At 43.7% G+C, this 25,422-nt stretch overlaps 2 protein-coding genes across 2 annotated transcripts in view; one reads left to right on the forward strand and one right to left on the reverse strand.

Moving 5' to 3' along the window:
• MSRA (methionine sulfoxide reductase A) overlaps positions 1–25,422 on the reverse strand; it is a 504,699-nt gene that overhangs the window by 426,248 nt on the left and 53,029 nt on the right. The window lies entirely within an intron of this gene.
• Positions 1–25,422, forward strand: part of KIF13B (kinesin family member 13B) — a 158,118-nt gene that overhangs the window by 120,993 nt on the left and 11,703 nt on the right. The window contains exons 32-37 of the mRNA XM_056853957.1: positions 303–395; positions 1,626–1,778; positions 2,279–2,356; positions 3,391–3,444; positions 10,847–10,952; positions 12,161–12,294. Of these exons, the coding sequence (XP_056709935.1) occupies positions 303–395; positions 1,626–1,778; positions 2,279–2,356; positions 3,391–3,444; positions 10,847–10,952; positions 12,161–12,294 (618 nt within the window). The remainder of the gene's footprint in view (positions 1–302; positions 396–1,625; positions 1,779–2,278; positions 2,357–3,390; positions 3,445–10,846; positions 10,953–12,160; positions 12,295–25,422) is intronic.

Consider the following 25,422-nt stretch of genomic DNA (forward strand, 5'->3'; position numbering starts at 1 on the left):
TATAATGGACTATAAGGCAGAGGAATGATCAGATAAAAGCTTATCAATTGGTTGACAGCCCTAGCTCAGAACTGGCCTGTGCATGGATCTCTTGTTCCACTGAGAGTAAATGATTTCTGGAAGGTAAATGGCCTCTACTCTTCCTCTTTCGTTAAATAGCAGCTACCTGCTTCTTTTTCATCTTCTTTATTTTATTTTTTGCTTTGCCGTTGATGTTGCTTTGCGTAATGTCTTAATTTTGGTGACAGATTTACTTATGTGGCTTTTATCCAAGACAGTGAAATTTCTTTTTACTTCCTGAGGGGTTTGCTCAGAGTTTACTGAGAAGAATGTCCTACCGAAGTTCTGTTCCTGGCTGTGGAGTCACCTTCGAAGTAGTTTCAAATATCCCAGAGGTGAATATTTGGACAATGGGGTTTTTATTTTGTGGTGGTTAGGGCGGGGAGGTAAAGGAAAATTGTTACTGAACCTACTCTACCCCTTTATTCAACTGTTATTTCAAGTTAAGAGTACATTATTTCATGGGGTTGGTGCATTTGGTTGAAGTGTCCCTGCCAGTATCTGTATTCATGCGCATGGCTAATGGAAGAAGGTTAAGTGTCTGTCTCCAATAGAATTGTTGGGGAAGGGAGGTTGTGGGGCCATGGCAAAGAGGGACTACCATTCCACTCTGATGCCCATACCTGAGGGGGTTAGCTCATGGAGGTTGCTGCTGAGAAGATCTTAAAGATGCTAAAGATTAGGACAAAATCCCCTTTTGTTTCCCAGTAGCAACAGTTTGGTTGGCCACAGTGTGAACAGACTGGTGGACTTGATGGACCTTGGTCTGATCCAGCATGGCCTTTCTTATGTTCTTAATGATTGAACCAGCCACTCAAAAATGGAAAGATGGAAACTATGGACATATGGTTCTCAGCAGCAGCTCTCCGGGGTGTTTTCCAGTCTGCTGCCTGAAATCCTTTTAAACTGGAGCTGTTGAGGATTGAACGTGACATTTCTGCATTCAAAGCCTCTGCTTGGTCAGATATCTTTTGCCCTTCCCAAAATGAATCTACCCCTGTAGCTTAATATTGTCTGTCTGGCAGGGGTTCTCCACGGTCTCAGGCCAGGGGTCTACCCCTACCCTACTAGCTATGAGATATTGGTATATTCTGCATACAAGCTGTGTGCCCTACCATTGAGCTACAGCCTGTCCCCCAATGGGGCTACCCCATTCCACTTTGAGTGTGTAACCATGAAAGCCAAATGGCAGGGACAGATAGCCTTTTTCATCTAACGATACCAGTGGAGAAGGGCATTGGTAGGTCTCTCTTGGTCAGCAGATTCCAAAACTCTGGGGCCACAGCAAAGAGGACTGCTCTGAACCACGCACCCCCCCTCCCAAGCTTGATTCTCAGGGAACGTGCTCTAAGCAGCGCCTCCTCTCCAGATCTGAATGGACGGGATGGGGTGAATGTCTCATAGAAAGAGCAGTGTCCGATCACTAATGCAGATTATAATTCCCAGAAGCTTTTGCACTGCCAGCTTTCTGCAGCTCATACTTTATCAGTAGCTTTTTAATGCATTTTTGCATGGTGGTACTCTTACTCTAGCCAGTGATAACTGTTGGTTTTGCTTCCTTCCAGGATGCTCAGGGAGCAGAGGAACGTGAAGCACTAGCAAGAATGGCAGCCAATGTTGAAAATGCAGCTTCCGCTGACTCAGAAGCCCATATAGAGAAATACCTCCGGAGTGTGCTGGCTGTCGAGAATATTCTTACTCTGGACCGACTGCGCCAGGTTAGTTAACTCCAGTTCAAAAGTCTACATACCTGTTAGTATCCTGTGGATTACCAAACTGTGGCTTCTGCATTAAAACACAGTAACTTTCATGGAGATCTCACAGAAACCTGGGTATCTTTTTTTTCTAAAGAGTAGGTAATACTGAGTTGGTTTAGGATAGCTTTATGTTTATAAGCAAAGATGCACAGGTGGGTTGAGTGCCCGAGCAGAGGGTCCTCATTCATTCTGCTTCCTTCTGTTGCCCCCGTCATCCAAACTGTTTTGGGAAGAGCAGCTGTTTTGTTCTAACCAGGTTTCCTTGTGTGTGACTTTTAGGAGTGGCTCAAGTCTTGTTTTCCCATTTTCTAATGCCAGTGTTGGATTAGAAAGTGGAAAGAGATGCGGTTGTGAAGGAATTTGACCAACTGTACCAGTTTGTGCAGGACTTAACTTGTACAGCTCAAAACTTGTCTTTCCTGACAGATTCATTTTTATGATTGGTGATTATTTGTTTTCAGGAGGTTGCCGTCAAGGAACAGCTAACGGGCAAAGGGAAGCTGTCCAGAAAGAGCCTCAGTTCCCCAAATGTCAATCGAGTGAGTGCCTGCAGTTGTGCTTAAAGCCACCAGGATGTATGGTGGGGGGTAGGTCCAAGGAAGGGGCCCCTGGCTCAGTGGTGGAGCATCTGCTGGGCGTGCAGAAGATTCCAGGTTCAGTCCCCGGCATCTCCAGTTAAGGGTCAGGTAGCAGGTGATGTGAAAGATGTCAGCTTGTGACTCGGGAGATCCACTGCCAGTCTGCGTAGATAATACTGACCTTGGTGGACCAAGGGTCTGATTCAGTATAAGGCAGCTTCATAATGTTCATAACGGTAATCAGAAAAAAAGCACATTAAAAAGCCCACATGAAAATTGCTCATAGAAAAAAAACAAACCACTGTCATCTTGGCTATCTTCTGGGCATAAAGTTGGGGGTGTGGGGGGGAGGTAGTTGTGAATTTCCTGCATTGTGGAGGGGGTTGGACTAGATGACCCGAGTGGTCCCTTCCAACTCTATGATTCTATAAATGCCCACATGGAAGATTGCCCCATGGAAGAATACTCACATATAGTAATTTATAGTATAGTGCGCAATTTTAATGTGTGTTTTTTTCATAGAACCGTTCATAACCTTAAGTGAAGACTCAATGCCCATACCATAGGGCTGATGGGGAAACAGAGCCCACAGGATGGATGGCAGCTCTTCAGTGGCCAACCAGTGTTTGTTGGCATTCCACTGCACCCTGTCACTTTGGAGGTCTTGCAGATATCAGTTCTGCTGTCATTCTAGGCTCATGGCTGAGTTGCACATCTTTGTGTGCTTCTCTGGCATAGCTATAAGGGCAGTTGATTGAGGAGGAAGCTGCGTGTGCTGTACAGGAGTTGGGGGAGGCCTTTATCGTGCTAATAAGCTGTCAAACGCAGTGCTGGATTATCTGATGGGGAAGTTGTGAAATACAAAAGAAATTCACCTTTTGTGTCTGGTACTACCTTGGTCTTCACTTCCCTTGCTCACCAGTATGCATCTCCATTGGGTGCCTCAGGAGGGCTCTCCCTTTTAAGTTTCTCCCCTTTTGTTTTCATTTTTGCAGCTCTCCGCAAGTCGCCAAGATCTAAGTCCACCATATAGCCTTGCTACTTACAAAGTAAGTTTAAATTATTTTCTTCATGGGAAGTACATAGAAGATTTTGAAGAGTGCAGCCTCCCTCCAGAGGAAGAACTGTTCTATGTACATATTGCCCCACTACACTGAAAGGTTGTCGTAGGAAGGATGTCATTTTTCCTTTCAGAAATAAGCAAGGCCCGGCTTCTCTCTTGTCAAGCTTTATATTAAGAAGCTGAATGGAATTGCTTTAGAAAGTTTCCTCCCCAAACCTGTTTTTAAACTATATTCTTTGCCTTGGATCAGACAATTTTGTTAAAGACTGGCAAGAAGGGCTTAGTATGAGCTTGCAGTTTTAAGCTACAGGACCTGTTTTCAGTGCTGGAGGGTTCAGCTTTCAGAATACATTCTGGTATCTCTGTTTGAGCGTCTTATATTTAATTTAAGAGATTTATACTTTGTCTTTCCTTTGGTTATTCTTTAGTAGAAGGCACTTATATGCTGCTTTGAAGATAAGTCTCCCTGATTTGTTTTCCACTGAAGAAAGATAATCTTGTCTGGATGGTGTTAGACTTATTCTTTATTTATCTTTTCACCCTCCCTCCAAAGAGCTGAAAGATGCACATGGAAAGTTCCCAGGTGGTCTTCCATTCAGGTCCTGGCCAGATTTAAACCAGCCTAGTTTGAGACCAAGATGCAGTGTGCTTGAGACCTTCAGATGACTCTGAGGGCCATATGTGTGGGGAGCATAGACTGCTAACTCATTTGGTGGTTGATTCTTGATGGAGCATAACAGATCTTGTAACTTAGATGTCTCTGGCCAAGGTCACTTTACAATCTATAGAAGAAGTCATCTCCAGAACAATTCTGGAGCTTAAGTACATGGGATTTGGGGCTTGCAGCCTGCCCAACTTCTCAGCGTCCATTAATTGGAAATGTTTTGTTGCAGGAAGTACTTATTTATTCAATGAGGAATTAAATTGTGGAATTCACTGCCAGTGGATACAAGTGATGGCCACAAGCATAAATGCCTTTACATGGAGATTAGATTGATTCATGAAGGATGGGGGGGACCTCCTCAGTAGAACTCTAGATACCAGTGCTAGGAGGTAAAATCAGGGGAGGAAAGGCCTTGGCCTCTATGCCATGTTTGTTGGCCCTCCAAGGGAGCTGATTGGCTACTATGTGATACAGGATGCTGGACTAAATAGACCACTGGTCTGATCTGACAGGGCTGCTCTCATGTTCTTATGCAGCTGCAAGCATTTGAGTCTAAAGAGGTTCTCTGAACATGTACTATGTGCTTTTGTCTTAGCTGAATACCCACAGGCACCCCTTCCCACACAACTAGACTGAGACTACTGATCTTTCCTGTGGTGAGTTTCTCACCTTCCAGCCATATGGGAGATAACAGCTCAGTGTGTGAGTTGGGTCCATCCCGTAGTTGATTCATGGCACCTGTGAATCACATTGGCGGCTGCCACCAGAGTAGGAGATGAAACTCTCCACATGATGGTGCGAACACACAGCAGAATTCTGTTCATTATATGGCCAGCAGGTGAGAAATTTAACTCAAGGGAAAGAACCTCAGTATTGTTGATCCCAGGGAGGAATATTGAAATAAACAAATGAAGTGCAGTTTCTTTAACAGACTCGAGTGCAGGAATCTTTTTTTTAAAAAAAACACATGAAATATTACCACAATTTAACAGTTGCTGCAGCTGAAATCAATGAGTCTTTCAGGTTGGATTTGTTTGGATTTTGCGCTCCGTGGGTTGGATGCACCAGAGGAGTCACAGAAGGTGTTGGCGGAGTGGATCTTTGCCTGCCATCCTCTTCCCTAAGCAGCCTGCCATTTGTCCTCCTGAAACTCTTCCTCTGCCGAGGACCAGGAGAGCCTCACAAGGACAATGAACCATAGGACAGGAAGCTGCAATGGGGGAGTAAAGTAAAATCTTTTTTTTAAAACCTCTTCCTTTCACAGCTTGCATCAGCAGAAGAGGGGGCAAGATTTTACTTGATCCCCCCCCCCCATCAATGCAACCCTCCCCCCCCCCCATCCTGTGACTCATTTTCCTTGCGAGGCTTTCCCAATCCTCAGAGAGGAGCTTCATGACATGCTTGGGGGGAACAAGGTGGGGAAAGATCTGCTCCGTCCATCACTTTCTGTGAACTCTTCCAGTTGATCCGATCCATTGAGTTTATTGCTTTCACCAGTGCAAGTAGCATATGCAATGCTGGCAGTAAGCAGTTACTTTGGTTTTACTTTTTGCTTTTCGATAATTTATAATTGCATATTGGGCCTCTGGAGCGAGCATCAAATCCTTTGTGAAAAGCACAAACTATCCCTTTAAAATATAACACTTTAAGTGGAGAGGATCATTCATAATCTGAATTTTCACTGTTTCTCTTTCTTTTTTATGTTTGTTTCTCAAACCCTTCAACGGTATCCATCCCTCATTGCATGTATCAGTGTCCAAAGGTCCTGGCAGAGGTAACTAATTCATTAGGTCCACCTAATGAATGGGGTAAATAAATACATTATCCCACTCTGGAGTGTTCTACCCTAAACCTCATTGCTCTAATCCTTATAACCTGCTTTGGAAATGCAGCTGTTGCGCTCCCTCGCCTCCCTATCCTTAGTTAACCTAGCTGTAAGGTGTGGTATTAACACTGGGATTGTTGTTGTTGTTTTTTAAGTTGTTAAACCTGCCTGCTTAAGAGCTGTCTGCTTGTGAGCTGTTGTCATTAAGATCTTACCGCTGATATTCATTTATTGATATACATGCATTAGTAGAGATGGCGCTTTAGAGAATAACATAAGCCAAGAAAAACCGGGCACCTGCCCCAAGGAACTTGCAAATATGTGACTGTGTTACAAGAGTTTGTCCCAAGATGGTAAGCAAATGCAAGTACCGTAAGAAGCTTGGTTAACTTGCACTTGGTTAACCAGACAGCTCAGTTAAGTCACATGGCAGCTGAGTAAAAGCTTTGTTAACTGCCACGTATTTGATTAACTGGCAAACCCCCATTCCCCACGAATACCGCGTAACAAAGCTTTTATTGTATATGCGTAAGTAACAAATCCACATGATCCCATTGTCTCAGCACTCCAGTTTGGTTCTGTAATTGGCCTGAAGTGTCATGATCTTCAAAAAATGCCATATCCTGGACTCTGTCGAGAAAATTATAAGTCCTTTTGTACAGTGTGGGATGTGAGTTAGATGTCCTGTGGATTCATTTGCATGGGCATGCTTGAATGCTTGTTTCCTAGCCCTTTCACTATGCCACATCGGTTTTAACTCAATACTGGCGCCAGTATTGAACAGTGCCTGATTTGGTCTGCACCAGTCCTGTGTACCTTGTGATCCATGGAGCCAGTTGCAGTGCTCTAGCTATATTTGGGGTTCTGCAAGATGCCTGATGACCCTTCTGTTTTACAATCCCAGCCCAGCAGCCAAAACAAGGGGAAGGGACTCTGGCTTGGAGGTAGAGCATGCACAAGGTCCCAGGTTCAAGCCCTGGCGCTACCAATTAACAGGGTCATATAGCAGGATCAGATGTGAAAGACCTCTCCTTGAGACCAGGGAGACTTCCTGCCGGTCAGGGTAGACAGTACCAACCTTGATAGTCCAGTGGTCAGGCTTGTATAAGACAGCCTTCTGTATCGAACTGGAAATTTTTCAAGCCACCAGTAGACTGCCAGCCATTTTAAATGTGCTGCATTTGACTTGGTGAATCACAAGTTCTCCCAGCATGTGTATGCCAAACCCATTTGCAGTCCTCTTGGCCCTTCAGAGCTTGGGGGTGGGGGAGAGAAGGGGGAAATTACACATTCAGTTAAGTGTCAACAGGCATATCAGATAAAACTGTGGTTTATTTATTTTTTCTTACAACGTTATGCAGAAGCAAGGGCTATGACATGTCTGCATCAGCATTGGCAAGAGGGGAACCTGTTAAGTTGCAAATTTAGCAAGCAGAACAAGAAGTTGACGAGTGTTTCTAAATGTGGAATCTGTGATTGCAGCTTTCGAGTCATTTTTCTGATGCTCAAACCTCACTCAGGCTGATGAAATTAGATATTCTTTGCAACTAGCGCAGCACAACCCTCCCCCAAAAAAAGGTGCTTAAAAGTGGGATTCCATTATAGTAGGCAACTTGGTGATATGCTAAAATAGAACCTGAGCAAAACCTGGACTTGGCCTGACATCATTCCTTCTAAAGACATCTTCCTGAATTGGGCCAACCTGCCTCTTGTCTGGCATTCTTCTCTAACTGTGGCCTGGGCAAATATTTTCTGGGAAGGCCAAAAACAGGGCATGAAAGTGATAACCTTCCTCTGTGTGCCAGCGGTAGTTGAAGGTATTTTCTTTTCTTTTTTTTAAAAAGCAACCAAGACAGTAAGTGATCAGAGTTTTGATGAGTGGAATGGTTGCTTGCCCATCTGACTGGAATCTCACCAGATGTTAACAATATTACTAGCTAGCTGCTTCTGCTCAATCCCCTACCACCGCCATGAGCTATAAACTATTTAAGGTGCAGGTCTAAGCAAATGGTCAGTGCAGTAGCTGAACCTTCCAGTTACATTTCTGGTAGGGATGCTTTTGAAGTTTCCCCTGTCTTAATTCTTTCCCCAGATTCCTGGGTCCCAAATCACTTGATTTATTTTATTTTATTTTTGCTAGCAATTTTCCCTTCTTCCATTTCTGGGCTTTGTTCAGACAGGCAGAGTTTGCTGCAAGTTTTCAGCTCACCTTTTCCTCCCCTCTTTTCCAAGTGACCAGCATGCACTAGCGTTTATCCACATTAATTGTAAAATATCACTCACAAAGATACCTTGAAGAGTTCACTTGATCAAAACTAAAGGAGCATGCAAAAAAGGAATTAACGTAGGGGGGTTTGGAATAGTTTTGTAAAAGCGGCATGCATGTTCATTAAATCAGAGCACGCAATGGAATTTGTCTTTTGGGGGGTGCGCCTGAAATCAAAAAATGGCTGCAAGCACAGCCGGGCTGGCATAAGACTTGGATGTTATTTTATTTTTTTGCATTGACTATCCTGGATGCTGCTGGAAGCAGAGATTTGACAAGTGCTTGGAATGTGCCATGATGTGATACCGCCTAAAGGATCGCGTTGCCTTTGCTTCCTTGCTGTTCTAACTCCAAATCGTAAATGGGAAGTGTTGAAAGCCTTGATAAGATGCCAGCGTTTCCTGCTCCCAAAGCTGAGTTTGGCCCTCCCAAAGCTGTGATTGTGATGTGCTGTTTCTCTGACAAGGATCAGCCAAGGGTGCAAACAGCAACCGTAGAGGAAACTGTATGTCGGTAGCAAAGCAGGTAGTATGGGGAGGCTGCTGGTGATGTTGAGCCCAGGACGCGAGGCTGCCTCTGGGCTGGTTGCCGGGGGGCAGTCGCTACTCATCCCAGGTGAGGGGGTAAGAATGGCAGATTGCACAGCTTTTGCGGGAGATGAGCAAAAGGATCATTTAAAAAAGTATTGAGATTCCTTTGCAACAACCTGGTGCCCCAACAGAAAAGAGCAAGAGTCCAGTAGCACCTTAAAGACTAACAAAATTTCTGGCAGGGTATGAGCTTTCGTGAATCACAGCTCACGTCTTCAGAAGTGCCCCAATGTGAGACAAGAGAGCATGATGTTCTGAAAAGTGGCTGTTGAGAATTAGTTTCATGAAGTCTGACCTTGCTGTCCAGTCAATTGGCAAAGATTCCACCACCACCCCGCCGACAAATAATGAATAGATTTCTTGCCTTTCTCAGTTACAGTCTTTTTAGACAGTGTGAAGTAATGGGGCCTTATAATATTCTTCTGCCAATCTCAGCCTAATACTGCTTACAAGGATGATGATGAGTCCTGCCCACCAGATTCTCCCCCCAAAATGCTGTCTTTTGTAGTCCCCAACTGGGACTAAGATGTCCAAACAGATCTGTCGAGTGAAGGTCTCCATAGCTGCCCATTACTGGACATGGAGGATCCTGTTTGTGCCGCCTCCGGAGGTTCATTGGATAGCTTCTGATAACTGTTGTCAATATCATCAAGTGGAACTGTTATTTTTCATCAGGCAAGAATCTGGCTGTCCTAACTGGTACAGGGTGGTTGAGAGATGACAAAATAGCACAGCCTCTGTTACGGCCTGTTTTACAGCCTGTCATTAGATCAGGATACATTAAGGCACAGAACTAAATAGTGGATCTGAAAGAGAGAACGATTTGAGAAGTTCCACAAAGACGCTGCCCTTCCGCTTTCTCTCTGCTTCAGGTCAAAGATCGAATTCCCATCATTATTTTTTTAAAGCTCTTAATCCTCCTTGTCCGCTTGGTATGTGAAAATTTCCTGCACCTTCCATCTCACCTTTTTGTTGCTTCATTTTAGAAGCCCATGAAAATTTTCGATAGTCTCAGGCTTTTATCTAGTGCTGCTTAATCTATGTTCCCAAAATTATAGCACAGAGGATGGCCTTTTCCAGAGCAAATGTTGCCCAACTTTGAATCCAAACTCTGCTCCTTCTGAGGTCCAGTGCAGTGTTACTTTTGTCTGTGGGGCTTCAAGGAGAGGCTGGGTCTTTAAGCCTTATTGGTACTGTGCCCCTTATTCTTAGGCAATAATTAAACAACAGTAAAATGTTCAGCAAAAGGGAGAGTAACGTTAATAGTCAGTGAGTGGGCATTGCTAGGCTTGTTTTTGAGCTGTGGCAGATTTGTCCCAAATACCAGTCCTTCCAAATGTCTTTGCACATCATTTGTAAATCTGGTAGCGCACTCTCTTTCCATGGCCTGTATGTTTAGTGCAGCCACATCAGAGTAACAGAAGAGCAATACTGGAAGAAAACTTATTTATTTACTTTATAGCTCACCTGACTCGCAGAGAGGCAAGGTGGATTACAGTTTATAGAACAGTGCAGTTGGACACCATAAGACAATCACTCAACGATATAGCAGGACTAGGGTTGCAGAACTGGGAAAACAGTGTGAACCATAAACTGCTTAAGGCAAGGCCTACTTCAAATAATGAAGTAAGCAGAATTATAAAGGAAGACAATGCAGTAAAAGCAATACCTACAATCACTGTTGCATTAGAAAGTCTGCAAAGATCAAGCATATCTCAACAGTCTGAAATATAATTTTTTAATAAAGATTTGCTTATTTGTGGCATTCATTGGGAGAGCACGGACATTGCAGGGAGACTGACCTAGGGGCCAGGTGAACGGAAGGGAGCAGTTCTGGCTTAGCAAAGGGCATCCATATCTTTCTCCTCCAACATTGGCTGGGAGGTTCTCCGGGACGAGGATTCTTTTCTTTCTTGCTTGCTTACTCTGTGTATCATTTGTCTTATGTGCATTTGCCATGCCCTTCCTGAGTGTTACTTCTGAATTTTCCTCTCTCTCCCTCCCCCCTCCTCTCCCCCCCCCCGGTTTAAATGTTTGGTCTAGAGTCGTTGGGAAAGTCAGCAAGACATATCACAGTCTTCAACACAATCCAATAACTCCCGGATGAGTCTGTCAGGCTCTGCTCAGCAGAATGGATCCAATGACCCAGGTAGGAACATAAGAAACACCCCTCAAGATCAGGCAACAGTCCTTCTAGTCTAGTGTTCTCTTCCCACAGTGGCCCACCATAGGCTTCTGCATGCCAAAAACAGGATGTGAAGCAGGAGCCCTGCACCAGCCTTTACCCCCCTTCCCCCAGGATCAAGTATTCATGGATATGCTGCACCTGAATCTAGAGATTCCATTTAGCAGTCATGGAAAACAGCTACAGATGATCCTATTCCCTGTCAGTTTGTCTAATATTTTTATAAATCTATCTAATCTAAGATGGCCTCCACATCTCCAGGCAGAAACTTTGTGTCTTTGTTGTGTGAAGAAGCACTTTCTTCCATGTGTCCTGAGTCTACTGTTCATCAAGTTCATTGGGTAGTCCTGGATTTTAATCCCTTGATCGAGAGAGAAGGAAAAAATCTTTCTCCTTATAAATCTTTATCTTATCACTCCCCTGCCTTATAAACTGAACACTTCCCCCCAACTTCCCTCATAGGTTAAAGAGAAATAATAAACAAATTTTGTGGCACCTTAAAGACTATTCTTGCATAAGCTTTGGTGGGCTAGAAGAAGAAGAGTTGTTTTTTATAACCCTCTTTTCTCTACCGAAAGGCGTCTCAAAGCGGCTTACTATCACCTTCCTTCCTCCCCACTCCACACAGGCACCTTGTGAGATAGGTGGGACTGAGAGAGTTCTGAGAGAACTGTGACTAGCCCAAGGTTACCCAGCAGGCTTCATGTGGAGGAGTGGGGAATCAAGCCCAGTTTCTCCAGATTAGAGTCAGCCACTCTTAACCACTACACCACTCTGACTAGAGCCCACTTCATCAGATGCATATAGTGGGTTCTCACTAGACAGACTTTTATGATGTGGGGGGGTGGTAGAAATAACTAATAAATGTTGACTTGGCTGTTTAAAAGTTTTTTGTGTTTTTTTGCAGCAGCATGCTTACATGACTGCTATTCTGGAATTATTTCTCTAGATAAAGAAGACGCCTAAGGTTCAAGGCAGCTGTGGCAAAAAACTGCAGAATAGGCAGTCCTTATTTGCAGCCCTGGGGGTGCAACCCCTAAAAGCCTTTAACAAAACCAGCCCTGGCGGCTTAGAAACCGTTCAGGGTAAATGTTGATAGCGTCATTTGTCTTTAGTAGGAAGAAGAGCTGAAGTTGTATTAATTATATTCTTTTTGTGTTTTTTATTTACAGGACTCAGCAGCCTGGCTGCTTCATACTTGAATCCTGTGAAGTCCTTCGTGCCTCAGATGCCAAAACTGCTTAAATCTCTATTTCCTGTTAGGGACGAGAAAAAGGGCAGGCAACCATCTCCCCTTGCACAGCAGGTAAAAATGGCACACGGGAGATTGCAGAGGATAATGTAAGGGACAAAGGAGGAGGAGGTTATTTATATGGATATTTTTATCCCACTTTGCTCCTGCAAAGCAAGACTCAAAGTGGCTTACAAAACAAACAACAACAAAATTGAACAACAGTTTAAAAATCACAATACGATAAAAGACAGAAACTGCAGCCAGGAGGTGGGACAGAACAGGTGGAGAGAGACAGCCCCGATGGAACAGTCTCCCCTGGCAAGCAGCAGCCGTACACACAGCTTGCACTTCAGTGGATTCATAGGATCGCTTGCGCTTCAGTGGATTCATAGGACTGGCAATTGGAGGTTGCTGTGTATATGTTGCAAAGGATTTTATTCTCACTATTAATTTGCTAACTCGTATCTAGAGGTGAACCAGATTTGCGCTGGAGGAGTTCTCAAGCAATTTCTCATGCTTCAAATTACCATGCAAAATTAGTATTCTGATTTGAATTAGCAAGATTACTCCTAGCTATGGAAGCTGTCAGATTCAGGGTTGTTGTTTTTTTAGTGGGTGCTAGTTACGTGCAGGCCTCATCTAGCGAATGTTTCCACCTGCATTCAGTTTACTGACCCAATTCAAGACTGGGATCCAATTTGAGACCGCAGAAATGTCTGTTGCGGGAGAGAAATTATTGTGCGAATCCATCTCCTCATGGAGTGCATCGAGAATGTAGAAAAATGCTCGAATTTCATTATGATAAGAGGTTAACAGTGATGTGATGTGAAGCGCTGGACAACATGTAATAGATTCGTTGTAGTACAACTCAAGGCAGGTTATTTATAAGCAGCAACAGATCCGTAAAACAGGGCAAATGGACAACTGAAATAGGAGATAAGAAGATGCCAACATTGTTCCATAAGAAGTAATGTGTATTGGTTAAAGATCCACCTTCGTGTTTGGGGTCATATTGACTCAAAGTGAAAGATCTTGGAAAGTCAGTATTTGAAAAACATCCTGAAAGGTTCATATCTTCTCTTTTACTTAGAGCTTTTTTTTGGGGGGGTGCAGTCCCCCAGTCTTGTGAATGATGTAGCAAATATGTGAGACGTGGTGATAACATTCAGCTGAACCTGATGCAGTTGGGCATTTCAAGATGTGGCTGTTGAGGTGTGCCTTGCCCTTTGAGTTTTGGATCCAAAGCTTCTAGGTTCAGGTGTCATACCAAGATGCACTCCAAGATGCAACTCTTTTTCAAAGCATGCAATTTTATTCTGAGTGTGTCCTGCTTCAGAGAGGGAATGCTGCCAAATAATGGCATTTTGATGTCAACTTTTATTGTAATAATTCTGTAAAGGTTAACTTTACCATTGGTTGTAGAGTTGCATGTTAATAAATGCAATAACATTTATTCTCATGAAGCCGACAAAGCTGAATCAAAGCGCTTCAAACCCCAGTTTGCAAACATGAGTTATGAGCTGGTTGCTCACAGGGCAAACAGTATTCAGTAAACAAAGGCCCATTTAGATACAAATGGTTTAACTCAGTATGTGAAAACCAAGAACAGGCACCAGGCAGACAAGGGGAGAATGGTGCATAATGAGGGGCCACTGCAAAAAAGGCCTTGTCTCTGCTAGCCACCCACCCCACTTGGACCACGGGTCTGATCCAGCAGGGTTGCTCTTATGTTTACTTCAGAAGGTGGGGGCATACAGAGAGGAGCCTCAGCAGATGTCCTCAGTTTGCCAGCAGACACACGGGGTGGGATGGGGGTAAGTGGTTCTTCAAGTCTCTGGTCCTAAGCCATTTAGGGTTTTAAAAGTAATAGTCTGCACTTCAAATAGGGCCAGGGATTAATAGGCAACCAGTGTTGTGCTTTTAGTACTGGTGAAGTTTGTTCCAAATAATTCATACCTTAAAGCAGTCTAGTTGCTGCATTCTGAACCAACTGAAGCCTCTAAACAGTTTTAGGCTTTTTTTTAAGGCACCCATCTCATCTAGGCTCTTAACCTTTAATATCTGTGCTTATAAATGATGCAGTTGTTAACAGCAAAATGATTGTAATCCAGATCCATATACTGCTCTTTTGATGACCTGTCTTTGGGCCTTTATACAGTGGTCTTAAAATCCCTTACACCACCCAGCCAACTCTTTCTGTGCAGCTTTTTTCTATGGGTATTGGACATTTTTTCCAGCACACCACAGCCAATGTTTCTTTGTTAAGCACTTGGGGTAAGGATTTCAAGTAGTGGAAGTTGCCCCATTTCCATAGTGGACCACTGTGCATTCAGTAACGCCACCTATAAGGTAGCCTCCATGTAGTAACTATGAATGTTAGAGCATTTATAAGACTGTTCACTCTAGCAAAGGTGGCAGCGTCCCAGATTACTTCATTTTTGTCACCATGGCTAGCCTTAACAAATGCTCCAACGTCTCTTCGTACCCATGACCAGTTCCCCTTGTTATGCAAGTTACCCTCGTTGAGCTGCAGTTGTCGAAAGGTCACTGGCTCCTGCCAGTTGTGTTGGGAGTAAACCCACTAAATTTTTGTTGATGCAAGACCATTGGTTTATCAAGTCCCCTGTGATCTCCTATCAGCTCTAAATGGTTCTACCAACAGATTCGTTTCTGCCTTCTGAGTACTGCAGGGATTGAGATTCAGTATTTATTATTACTTGCATTTCCACCCCATCTTTCTTCCATAATGGAACTCCACGCAGCATACATCGAATCCTTGGAGATTCCCATCCCAGCACTCACTGACCAGACATGGATCTGCTTAACTTTGGCACCATTACTCAATCACATGCCCTCCAGCTGTACCCTGGGGCCAATATTTATTGTATTTACTTCATTTATACCCGTCCTTTCTCCCCAATAATGATCTAAAACAGCTAACATCATCTTCTTGTCCTCCATTCTATTCTCTCAACAACCCCGTGAGGTAGGTTAGGTTGAGAGTGTGTGACTGGCCTATGGTCACCCAAAAAGCTTCCATGGCAGAGTGGGGATTTGAACCTGGGTCTCTCAGATCCTTGTCCATCCTTGACCGCTTCATGACCTTGGTACTGATGACCTTGGCATAAATGATCAGATGCTCACTTATGGTTGGAGGTCACCTGATCCGCACACAACACAAGCCTTTATTGGGATAACAACGTGGCTGGAGTAATGCAGGTCTTTATCTTGTCAGTGGTTGTACAGGATACCTGGGGATTGTATGCAAGACTCCTTAAGTTCCATGGCAGAAGAAATGCAGAACAGAAAAGTTCATAACTGTTTGTCGTCGTTCTCCTAAAGTATGTCTTCCTGTAGTTGGAACCTACACCTGCTTCTTCTTCCTCCTTCTCTAGATTGGGAGGATTTCCCCCCCTGAACTTCTTTCTCAATAATGTCAAATTTGTCTACATTTATACCTTCACTACTTGGTCTCCCCCAAGGGTCTGCTTGTCTCCAGAATAAAGGTTCCCAGTTCCGTTAGATTGTCTGCCCAGGGCTGGCCGTCTGTGCCTGTCTTTGACCATCTAGAAGTCCCTGGTGCCCTTTCACACATTACAGCCCTTCCACATTCCCACCGTGGAAGCTTGTCATTCTTCCTCTTGAACAGCGGTGCTTCCTCGCCTCCCAGATTCCCAGGGCTCATCAGAGAAAAGACGAGGCTGAGGGATGAGACATCAAATCATGACTTAAAAATAGAAGTTCATTTTCCATTTGGCAATACACAAACAACGCTAAGTGCCCATCATAAATTTTACCATTGTTGCTGGAACTGATGTTACCGTAAATCACATTAGTTGAAAACACTTGGCACTCTTTAAGAAACAAAAGAAGGGATTCACTCAGACATGGGTATTGATAACTTTACATAGTGCTACCGTTTTGCAGTTTGAACAAAAGGCAGATCTGTTTGCGGTGTTTAAATCTACAGTAGATAATACTTGATAAAATGTGTAATATTGATGTAATGCTTTTCCCTACTTACTCAAAGAGCTTTACCTAGCGGCAGCCCCCAGGGGTTCCCACATAACCCCCAGTTCAAACGGCAGCTTTCCTTCCAGTACATCACTGAAAAGAGCCTGCCTAGGGGAGTCTGCTCTAGATTGGGAGCAGTACATTTCAAATATTGCACTATTCAAATATTGCACTACATTTCAAATATTTCATTGGGCAAGGCAGTAGAAATATGGAGCAGAATCTGAAAAGAAGAGGAAATTTGTATGGGGGGGAGGCAATCTCTTCAATTTAGGGAAGAGGGCATGGCTTGGCACATGTTTGGTTTGCACATGGTACCAGGGTTGATTCCTGGCATCTTGAGATACAGATCAGTAGTACATGGTATAGTGGTAGCAACGATATCACTACTCTTTTCTTGCTGAGTTTGCAAGTGAACTCAGAGTTCACACACTTTTCAACTATCAGTGAACTCGGTTGGTTAGAGCTGCTCTCATCTTGGACAGTTAGTTGAAACAGTTACAGAAAAAGTTAGATTAATTGCTTTTTAATAGAGGTTAAGAGTTGAGATTGGCCTTATTTTACTCTATCAGACGTATCTCATGCACATGCTTATTGGCTTATTTGCACTTGTGTGGATTATCTCATATTTAGCTATGAATCAATCAGTTATCTAGGTATGATCAATTGCTTATAATAGATCAGATTTAGAGAAAGATTGGTATTTTTCTACAAATATTAACTCCTGTGGCAAGTAAATCAGATTTCTCTGGTTGGAAGTTTCAGAAGAAGAATAAGTAAGATCTCTAGGTGAGACATCGAACTTTTTTATAATCCCTAAAAGCAGTGAGACAAAAGCTGAAACTTATTTTGCTTTTAAAAACTATTACTTGCTATAATATGATAAAGCAATGCTAGAAACTTTGATAATTTAACATTTATCTTCACACTAATTGTAGGGTTAACTTTTTCATGCCTGTATTTTTTTTTCTGTCTTGCTCAGTAAAAGGAAAAAAAAAATCTTGTCTCAATAAAAAAAATAAACGTTTCTGTAGGTGTTCTGTCTGATTTGCTGGTTAATAGTTCAGAGAACCGAACTCTACCCCCTTACTCTTTTTTTATTATCAGGGGTAAAAGTTGTAAATCGCCTTTAATAAATCCTGGAGAACTCTGCTGCTAATCAGTTTTGCACAGGCAAAGCCTTAAAAATAGTTTAGTTCAGATCCTCTAGTAGGATTTGGGAGGGAATCTCTCATTGCAATGGGAAGAGGTATCTTTTTCTATCATTCCTATTACATCCTAGTTGAAGAAGAGTGTAGAGTTTGGAGAGATGTTCAAGAAAGTGCATTAAGCTGGTGGTTGGGTGTGCTGTTTATTAGTCACCTTACATTGTTTACAAAAATTACACTACAGTGAATTTGTTCAGTGTTGCCTTAAAATGTTTCTGGTACTTAGGTCTCTGAGGAACAGCTGGCTAACAACTGTGTGCTTTTTTGTAAGAAGCGCTGAACAAAATAGAATCAAAATATGACTCATCAATAAAGAGTAGGCCAACTCTGTGTATCAGATTAAAGATTTCGGACAAAGCAATATGGAGTGCAACCATAGTTCAGTATGTAGGGATTGACTTCACTCCTGTGCATAGCTGTGAAAAGCTTCCAGCCCCACCCAGAAATACTTCCTAAGAATGTAAGAACGCAAGAACTGCCTTGCTGGATCAGATGAGTAGTCCAACAATCCACTGTCCTGTTAATGCAGTGGCCATCAGATATCTCCAGAAGACTCCCCAATTGTCGCCCCTCAGAACTGGTATTCAGAGGATTACTGCCTCTGCAACATTTGGGCATTATTACTAGTAGCGGTTGATGGATCTGTCCTCCATAAATGTTCCTGTTCCTTTTGAAAGCCAGGTTAATGATTGAGTTAGTATCCTGTGGCAGTGAAAGGCACAAGTTCAATTACATGCTGAATAAAGAAGTACTTCCTTTTGTCTGTTTTGAGTCTGTTGCCAACTGACTTCATTGGGTATCTGCAAGTTCTAGTAGGGGGCATGGTTCAGTGGTATAGCATTTTTGGCATGCAGAAGGTCCCAGTTTCACTCCCTGTTATCTCCAGTTATAGAGATCAGGTAGCAGTTGATGTGAAAGACCTCTGCATAAGAGCCTGGAGAGCCATTACTTGAGTAGACCAGACTGATTTTGGTAGACCAAAACTGTAAGGTAGCTTCATGTGTTCATGTTGTAGTATGGGAGATGGGGGGGACTCTATCCACTTGCTCCACCCCATGCCTAACTGTACAGATCTCTACCTTGTCCACCCTTAGTTTTTGTTTCTCTAAACTGCAGAGCCCCCAACTCTTTAGCTTTTCCGTATAGGAAAGGTGACCCAGCCCTGGATGGCCCAGGCTAGCCTGATCTCGTCAGATCTCAGAAGCTAAGCAGGGTCAGCCCTGGTTAGTATTTGGATGGGAGACCACCAAGGAAGTCCAGGATTGCTGTGCAGAGGAAGGCACTGGCAAACCACCTCTGTTAGTCACTTGCCATGAAAACCCCAAAAAGGGGTCGCCATAAGTCAGCTGCAACTTGACGGCACTTTATACACACACACACACACACACACACACACACACACACACACACACAGGAAAGGTGCTCCAGCCTATTTATCATATTGGGGAAAGTGCCATCAAGTCACAGCCAGCATCTGGTGACCCCATAGGGTTTTCAAGGCAGGAGACTAACAGAGGTGGTTTGACATTGACTGACTCTGCGTAGCAATCCTGGACTTCCTTGGTGGTCTCCCATCCAAATACTAACCAGGCCAGCCCTGCTTAGCAGCTGAGTACTAACAAAATTGGGCTAGCCTGGGCCATCCAGGTCAGGGCATTAATCATATTAGTTGCCCTTTTCTGTACCCCTTCCCACACTATGGCAACCAGAACTGTCCATAGTATGTGGCCACACCCTAAATCTGTACAAGTGAGTTACAGAACTAGGGAAGAAGATCTTAGGGGATTGTACGTTCATGGGAAAGGTGCATTTTGAAGGAGGGGGTTGATAGAATTGAAAGTGCTGTTGAAGTAACAGCTAAGGTGGGAAGGAAGCAGTGATGTGCTCAGCCTCTTTTTTGGCAGCTGAAGGTGTCATTTCCACCTGCAAGCCTGCCAATCCTCCTCTGCATCCCTCATCCTTCCTTCCCTTCCACTGACAGAGCAGGTCCAGGGAGGGTCTGACTGTACAAGAAAGTCCACAGCTGGGTAGCACCTTTCAGTAGCAAAGAAGGGTAGAAGGAATGGGCTTCTGATCTAGCAAAGGCAACTGCTTTCTTTCCAGGCAAAGAGTCAAGGTCTCTTTGGTGGTTTCCTGTTGTTCCAAGCACATTGTTCCTTCTTCTGCACCAATGCAGATCAGAATCCAGCAAAAGAAGGGAATGCATAATCCAAATTACTTAATCCAAAATTAAAGGATAAATTAAAGTTAGGAGAAGAGGATGAGAAACCAGGCTTGGGGAGGGGCCATGGCTCAGTAAGTATCTGTTTGGCATGCAGAAGATCCCCAGTTCAGTAATCCCCGGCATCTCCGGTTTAAATGGATCAGGTTGTAAGTAATCGGAAAGACCGCTGCTGAAGAGCCACTGCCGGTCTGACTAGACAATAGAAGAAGAAAAGTTGGTTTTTATACGTCGACTTTCTCTACCACTTAAGGAAGAATCAAACTGGCTTACAATCACCTTCCCCTCCCCACAACAGACACCCTGTGAGGTAGGTGGGGCCAAGAGAGCTGTGACTAGCCCAAAGTTACCCCGCTGGCTTCATGTGTAGGAGTGGGGAAACAAGCCCGGTTCACCAGATTCCCCACTCCTCCACATGACCGGCGGAGGCTAATCAAACCCGGTTCTCCAGATCAGACTCCACCTCTCCAAACTGCCGCTCTTAACCACTACACCACGATGGCTCTCAACACTGACCTTGATTGACCAAATGGTCTGATTCCGTATAAGGCAGCTTATGTACTCGTGTATGTAAACCCCACAACTTGATGTGGAGAGGTAGGTTATGCATATTCAGTAACAAGTTGACGGAAGCGTAGTTGTATTCACCGTAGCAGATTGCCAGCTATAAAACAGAGCTTTGAAAGGGCAAAGTGGTACTTGTGTAGCATTTGCCAAGAAGTTTTACTTACAGGGCCGAGTGCCTGCCTTGGTCAGCTGTTGTGCCGTTATCAGGATGCGCTTGAGTGTCATAGAAATCCAAGATTGTTTGCTGGAAAGTAAATCAGAAAAGGAATTCAAACTGATATTTAAAAAATGACTTCTGGATTTTTTTCCTTTTTCCTGTCAAGTCACAGCTGACTTACGGCAACCCCATAGGGTTTTCCAAGGAGCCCCATGGTGCAGAGTGGTAAGCTGCAGTACTGCAGTCCAAGCTCTGCTCACGACCTGAGTTCGATCCCAACAGAAGTCTGTTTCAGGTAGCCGGCTAAAGGTTGACTCCACCTTCCATCCTTCCGAGGTCAGTAAAATGAGTACCCAGCTTGCTGGGGGTAAAGGGAAGATGACTGGGGAAGGCACTGGCAAACCACCCCGTTAACGAAGTCTGCCTAGGAAATGTCAGGATGTGACGACACCCCATGGGTCAGGAATGATTCGGTGCTTGCACAGGAGACCTTTACCTTTTTTAAAGGGTTTTCAAGGCAAGAGACATTCAGGGGTCATTTGGCATTGCCTGCCTCTGCGACATGACCCGGTATTCCTTGGAGGTTTCCTATCCAAATTCTAGCCAGGGCCGACCCTGCTTAGCTTCTGAGATCTTACGAGATCAGGCTAACCTGGGGCTATCCAGATCAGGTTGACTTTGGGATAGAGGGAGCTAAATTCTAAGGGGAAGATGTAAGGAAATCTAAATTGACACAAGCTTTTTGAGGGGAAGCAAGAGTCAAATGCATTTGTAAGTCTGCACTTATGAAACTATAAATGCAAAGAAGTGTGAACCAGCACTCAGACTTCAGGATTTTTAAATTTTATTTAGTAGGCTTCAAAATAAGGCAACTAATGGCTAGCCATGGATATTTGTGGCGAGGTAGTGAACAAATGGAGCTGCTTTATAACAAGTCAGCCCATTGGCTTATTTGGTTTAATTTTTAGTTTCAGAGGGTAGCTGTTTTAGTCTGCAGTAGAACAGATAGATTTGAGGCCAGTAGCACCCTAGAGAACAGTAAGAGTTTCGGGGTGTAAGCTTTTGAGAGTTAAGGACTATGTCTGACAAAGGGAGCTTTGACTGTCAAAAGCTTACGCCCTAAAACTTTTGTCAGCCTTTAAGGTGCTACTTGCCCCAGCTCTAATTGTTCTAGCTTAGTATTTTTTACTTGAGTGGCAGAAGATCTCAAGGGACGCTGGCAAACTAAGGTCTTTCCTAATACCTGCTAAGTGGGGAGGGGCTGTAGCTCAGTGGTAGAGCATCTGCTTGGCATGCAGAAGGTCCCAGGTTTAATCCCCAGCATCTCCAGTTAAAGGGACTAGGCAAGTCGGTGATGTGAAAGACCTCTGCCTGAGACCCTGGAGAGCCACTGCCAATCTGAGTAGACAATACTGACTCTGATGGACCAAGGGTCTGATTCAGTATACAGCAGCTTCATGTGTTTAACTGACATCCTCTAACTAGAATGTGCCAGGAATTGAACCTGAGACTTTCTGCCCACAAACTACGTGTTCTACCTCCATGCCCCAACCCCTCCTCACAGTTTTCAAGCTTTGTTCCAGGAAACCATGGTGGAAGGCAGCGGGTGTGCAGGGTTCTTCAATTGTTGAGGTTCTTCAATAAGAACAATAATGGGAGAGCTTATTTACCACATCTGATCTTTCCCCTACAATTGAGGGTCACAAACAAGTATTGGTTGTGCTGTTGGTGGATGTGGGGTTAAAGGTGAGGCCCAGTATGTATCACTCTAAAACCTGAAAGGCATTCAAGTGAGGAGCTGAAGAGAGTTGAGACATCGGGAGTAAGCAGTACTTTCTAGGAGTTGGCAGGCAAAAGGAAGAAAGGAACTCAGGAGATACGTGAAAAGAAGAGGTAGGCCAAGAAACAGCCTTTTGAGAAAGATGGAAAACATTGGCTTATTTGAATGCAGTAGAGAGAAAGAAAACGTGGTTAGAGGCTCAGACTGGGGGACCTAGGTTCAAACTCCCTCTTGCTGGGTGACTTTTGGCCAGTCACGTTCTCTCAGCCTTAACTACCTCAAAGGGTTTCTGTTTTGAGGATAAAGTAAAGAAGGAGAGAGCCATGTATAGTACCCTGAGCTCCTTGGAGGAAAGGAGTGCTAACATGTACTAGATAAAGAAGGTTAGATTGATTATGTGGTAAAGAGGAGGGACAGTGGCAGGAGAGGTGGCAGCTAGAAGTTGGGAGAGGCTAGGATCAAGGGGATGTGGTTAAGGATGCCCCGCCTTCTGAAATGAAATGGGTGATTATAGGGACAGGGCCTTCTCTATTGTGGTGCCTCAGCGTTGGAATTCCCACCCAACATGTATTTGTCTGGCAGTAAGTCTTGAGCAGAGGGGGAGGACATAGGGTGGGCCTTAGCAGGGCATCCAAGATGGAGAAAATGTGCTGGAGGTTTCAATAACTTGTGCGGAGATTTCTAGAATTGCTTAGCTAGGTTAGATGGCAGAAGAGGATGAATTCACTTCTCTTCATGTGTGTTGCCAAAAACTGATAGGTGTTCTCTTTGTGCAAGAAATCTCTTTTCATTGCCATTTTGGTTTTTCTATTTGTCACCCACTGGTTTCTGAACTCCAGTACTGATGGCTGTAGTGTTAACAAAGCCTTTGACTTTCCAGAGTGAGTTCAAAAAATCTCAGGATCAGGAAACCACAATTAATGGAGCCTGCTCTCGTATTCAAGAGTGTTTCTCAGAAGGTACATAAAATAATTGAAAGAACTTCCTGCTCTCTAATTAGTCATATTGAATTAATTTGGCGTAATAGGAATCTTCGTGTAACTAGCAGATTGGCTTCCGATGAATCTACTTTATGTACCTAAAAGATGGGTTTCTGATTAAGCTGTTTATGCGCCGCTTAAATTGGAGAAATCAAATTGTTGGACTGATGCTGCTGAATAAGTTCAAATGAGAGTGCCGTGTGAATGGTAAAGCACCTGCCTTTTTAACCCATTCACTTTCCCCCCAGTAATGTTGCATGCCAAGTTCATCTGTTTCTTGTTCTTGCTTATCAAGGCAAATGTATTATTGTAATTTACTGCCCCAAAGAGAAGGCTGAACACATCCTTTCTTCCTGCATTCTTAATGGACACCTACTGGTGTCTGGCGAGAGCAGCATCTCACTCTTTCTAGCCATCTGTAAGATGGTTTTAGTTCTGCCTTTGGCTACAACATTTAGAGTGTCAGAGGTTGACCTATAACCAACATGAAGTTGCCTTATACAGGCTCAGCAGTCTTATCTAGCTTAGCATTGTCTACTGACTGGCAGTGGTTCTTTCCAGGGTCTGAAACAGAGATGGATATTTTGGGACACCAGCTACCCGACAACCTTTCAATGGAAATGCCAGCAGTTGAATCTAGGACTTTTCGTATGCAATACTGAGCCACATGTCCAAGTCACAGTCTCGGGCCCAAGTCACAGTCTGCCAGCATAATCTGCTTCACAGTAACAATGAGCATAAATGGCATGGGAGAGGGAGGGAACCATATTGTGTGGGTTATGCTTGAAGCCTCAGTCCTTCCTCCCTAATCTGTTGAATCAGCTCTCCTCTGGTACTGCCATCTCTGGCTGCTAGAGCACATTTCCAAAGATTCTCTTGGCTTTTTCTTCAGCTGGAGATTTATTCAACACAGATTCACCAAGAGCTGTTGAAGAAATGTCTGTATGAAGCTCCATATATTGAGTCAGACTATCATTTCTTCTATATCCACATATTTATTTATTTTCTTATTAATAAATGTCTGTTCTGCTTTTCCATCAGTGCGGATCTCCAAGGTGACTTACTGAATCTATTAAGCAACCCTAATAAAAACCAGTTTTAAAACCAGCAATTGTTCACAGGGAGAGGCAGTAGAAAAATCAATCAGATGTCAGCCAAAAGCGTGGATGGGTGGGGGGAATGCCTTTAATTGCTGTCAGAGGACTTCTAGAGTAGGCACCTGTCTGAGCAATGCCGAGGAGGTAATTGCACTATCTGGGTGCCAGCCACAAAGGAGCCTCTTCATTGTGCCCACCGGCCTGTCCTGCAAAAGTGAGGGCATACTCAGACAGCATGTGTGCTGGGAGCATCATATAGGAGCATGCACTCACTAAGATACCATTGTTCTAGGCGAGCTTTAAAGGTAAACACTAGCACTTTCAGTTGTTTCTGAGAAGAAATGGGTAGCCAGTGGAGGCCTTTTAAGTACTAAGAAAACATGGTCAAACCTAGAAGCTCCTGTTTGGAGTTTCTGAACAGTCTAAGGTTGCCTCATAGATTATGGATTGCAGTGATCTAATCAGTATTGTCTATTAGGACAGACAAAAGCTCTCCAAAGGCAGAGAAAAGTCCCAGTTCCTGCAATCTGAGGTCCCTCAACCGAGGTCCCTTAACCGAGACCTTCTGGATGCAAAGCATCTGCTCTGCCTCTGAGCAGTGGCCCTTTCCCATCTAAGGTGTGCATCATTTCTCCTCCCATTCATGGACTTGCATGTGAGACGTCAGCAGACACCATCTTTGTAAGGGCTACAAACATGTTTTGTTTGTTTTGTGAAAAACAATCAATGAAGACAAAGCTTCTTAGGAAGATGAATTTTACATTCTTATTCTCACAAACGTTCTGTTTTAGGCAATATTGATGATAAGCTGATTTACTATAGTAGACGGAGTTGGAACTGTCATTGAATTTTTGTATATGATGTATATTACAGTGACACCTTGTCAATTTTGTTGAATATATTGGGAGTAATGCATAGTAATAAATGGTTTTGACTGTAATGGTGGTTGGATAATATTAATGGTTTGTGTTCTGAGTGGGATCTAGGATTCTATATTTTTTCTATTAGCATGTTACCAAATTGAGAGCTTGCCTCTTCAAAAGGTACCTTGAGATCAGTTTGTGTTTCTGAGCCAAACATGGGTCTATCTGGTTGTGTTTAGGGATGCAGTTACAAAATGCATCTGAGTGCATCTGACAAATTTGCTGTTGCTGACCTTCTGTCATTCAATTAGGA

The sequence above is a fragment of the Euleptes europaea genome, chromosome 7 (genome assembly GCF_029931775.1).
Source record: "Euleptes europaea isolate rEulEur1 chromosome 7, rEulEur1.hap1, whole genome shotgun sequence".
NCBI lineage: Eukaryota > Metazoa > Chordata > Lepidosauria > Squamata > Sphaerodactylidae > Euleptes > Euleptes europaea.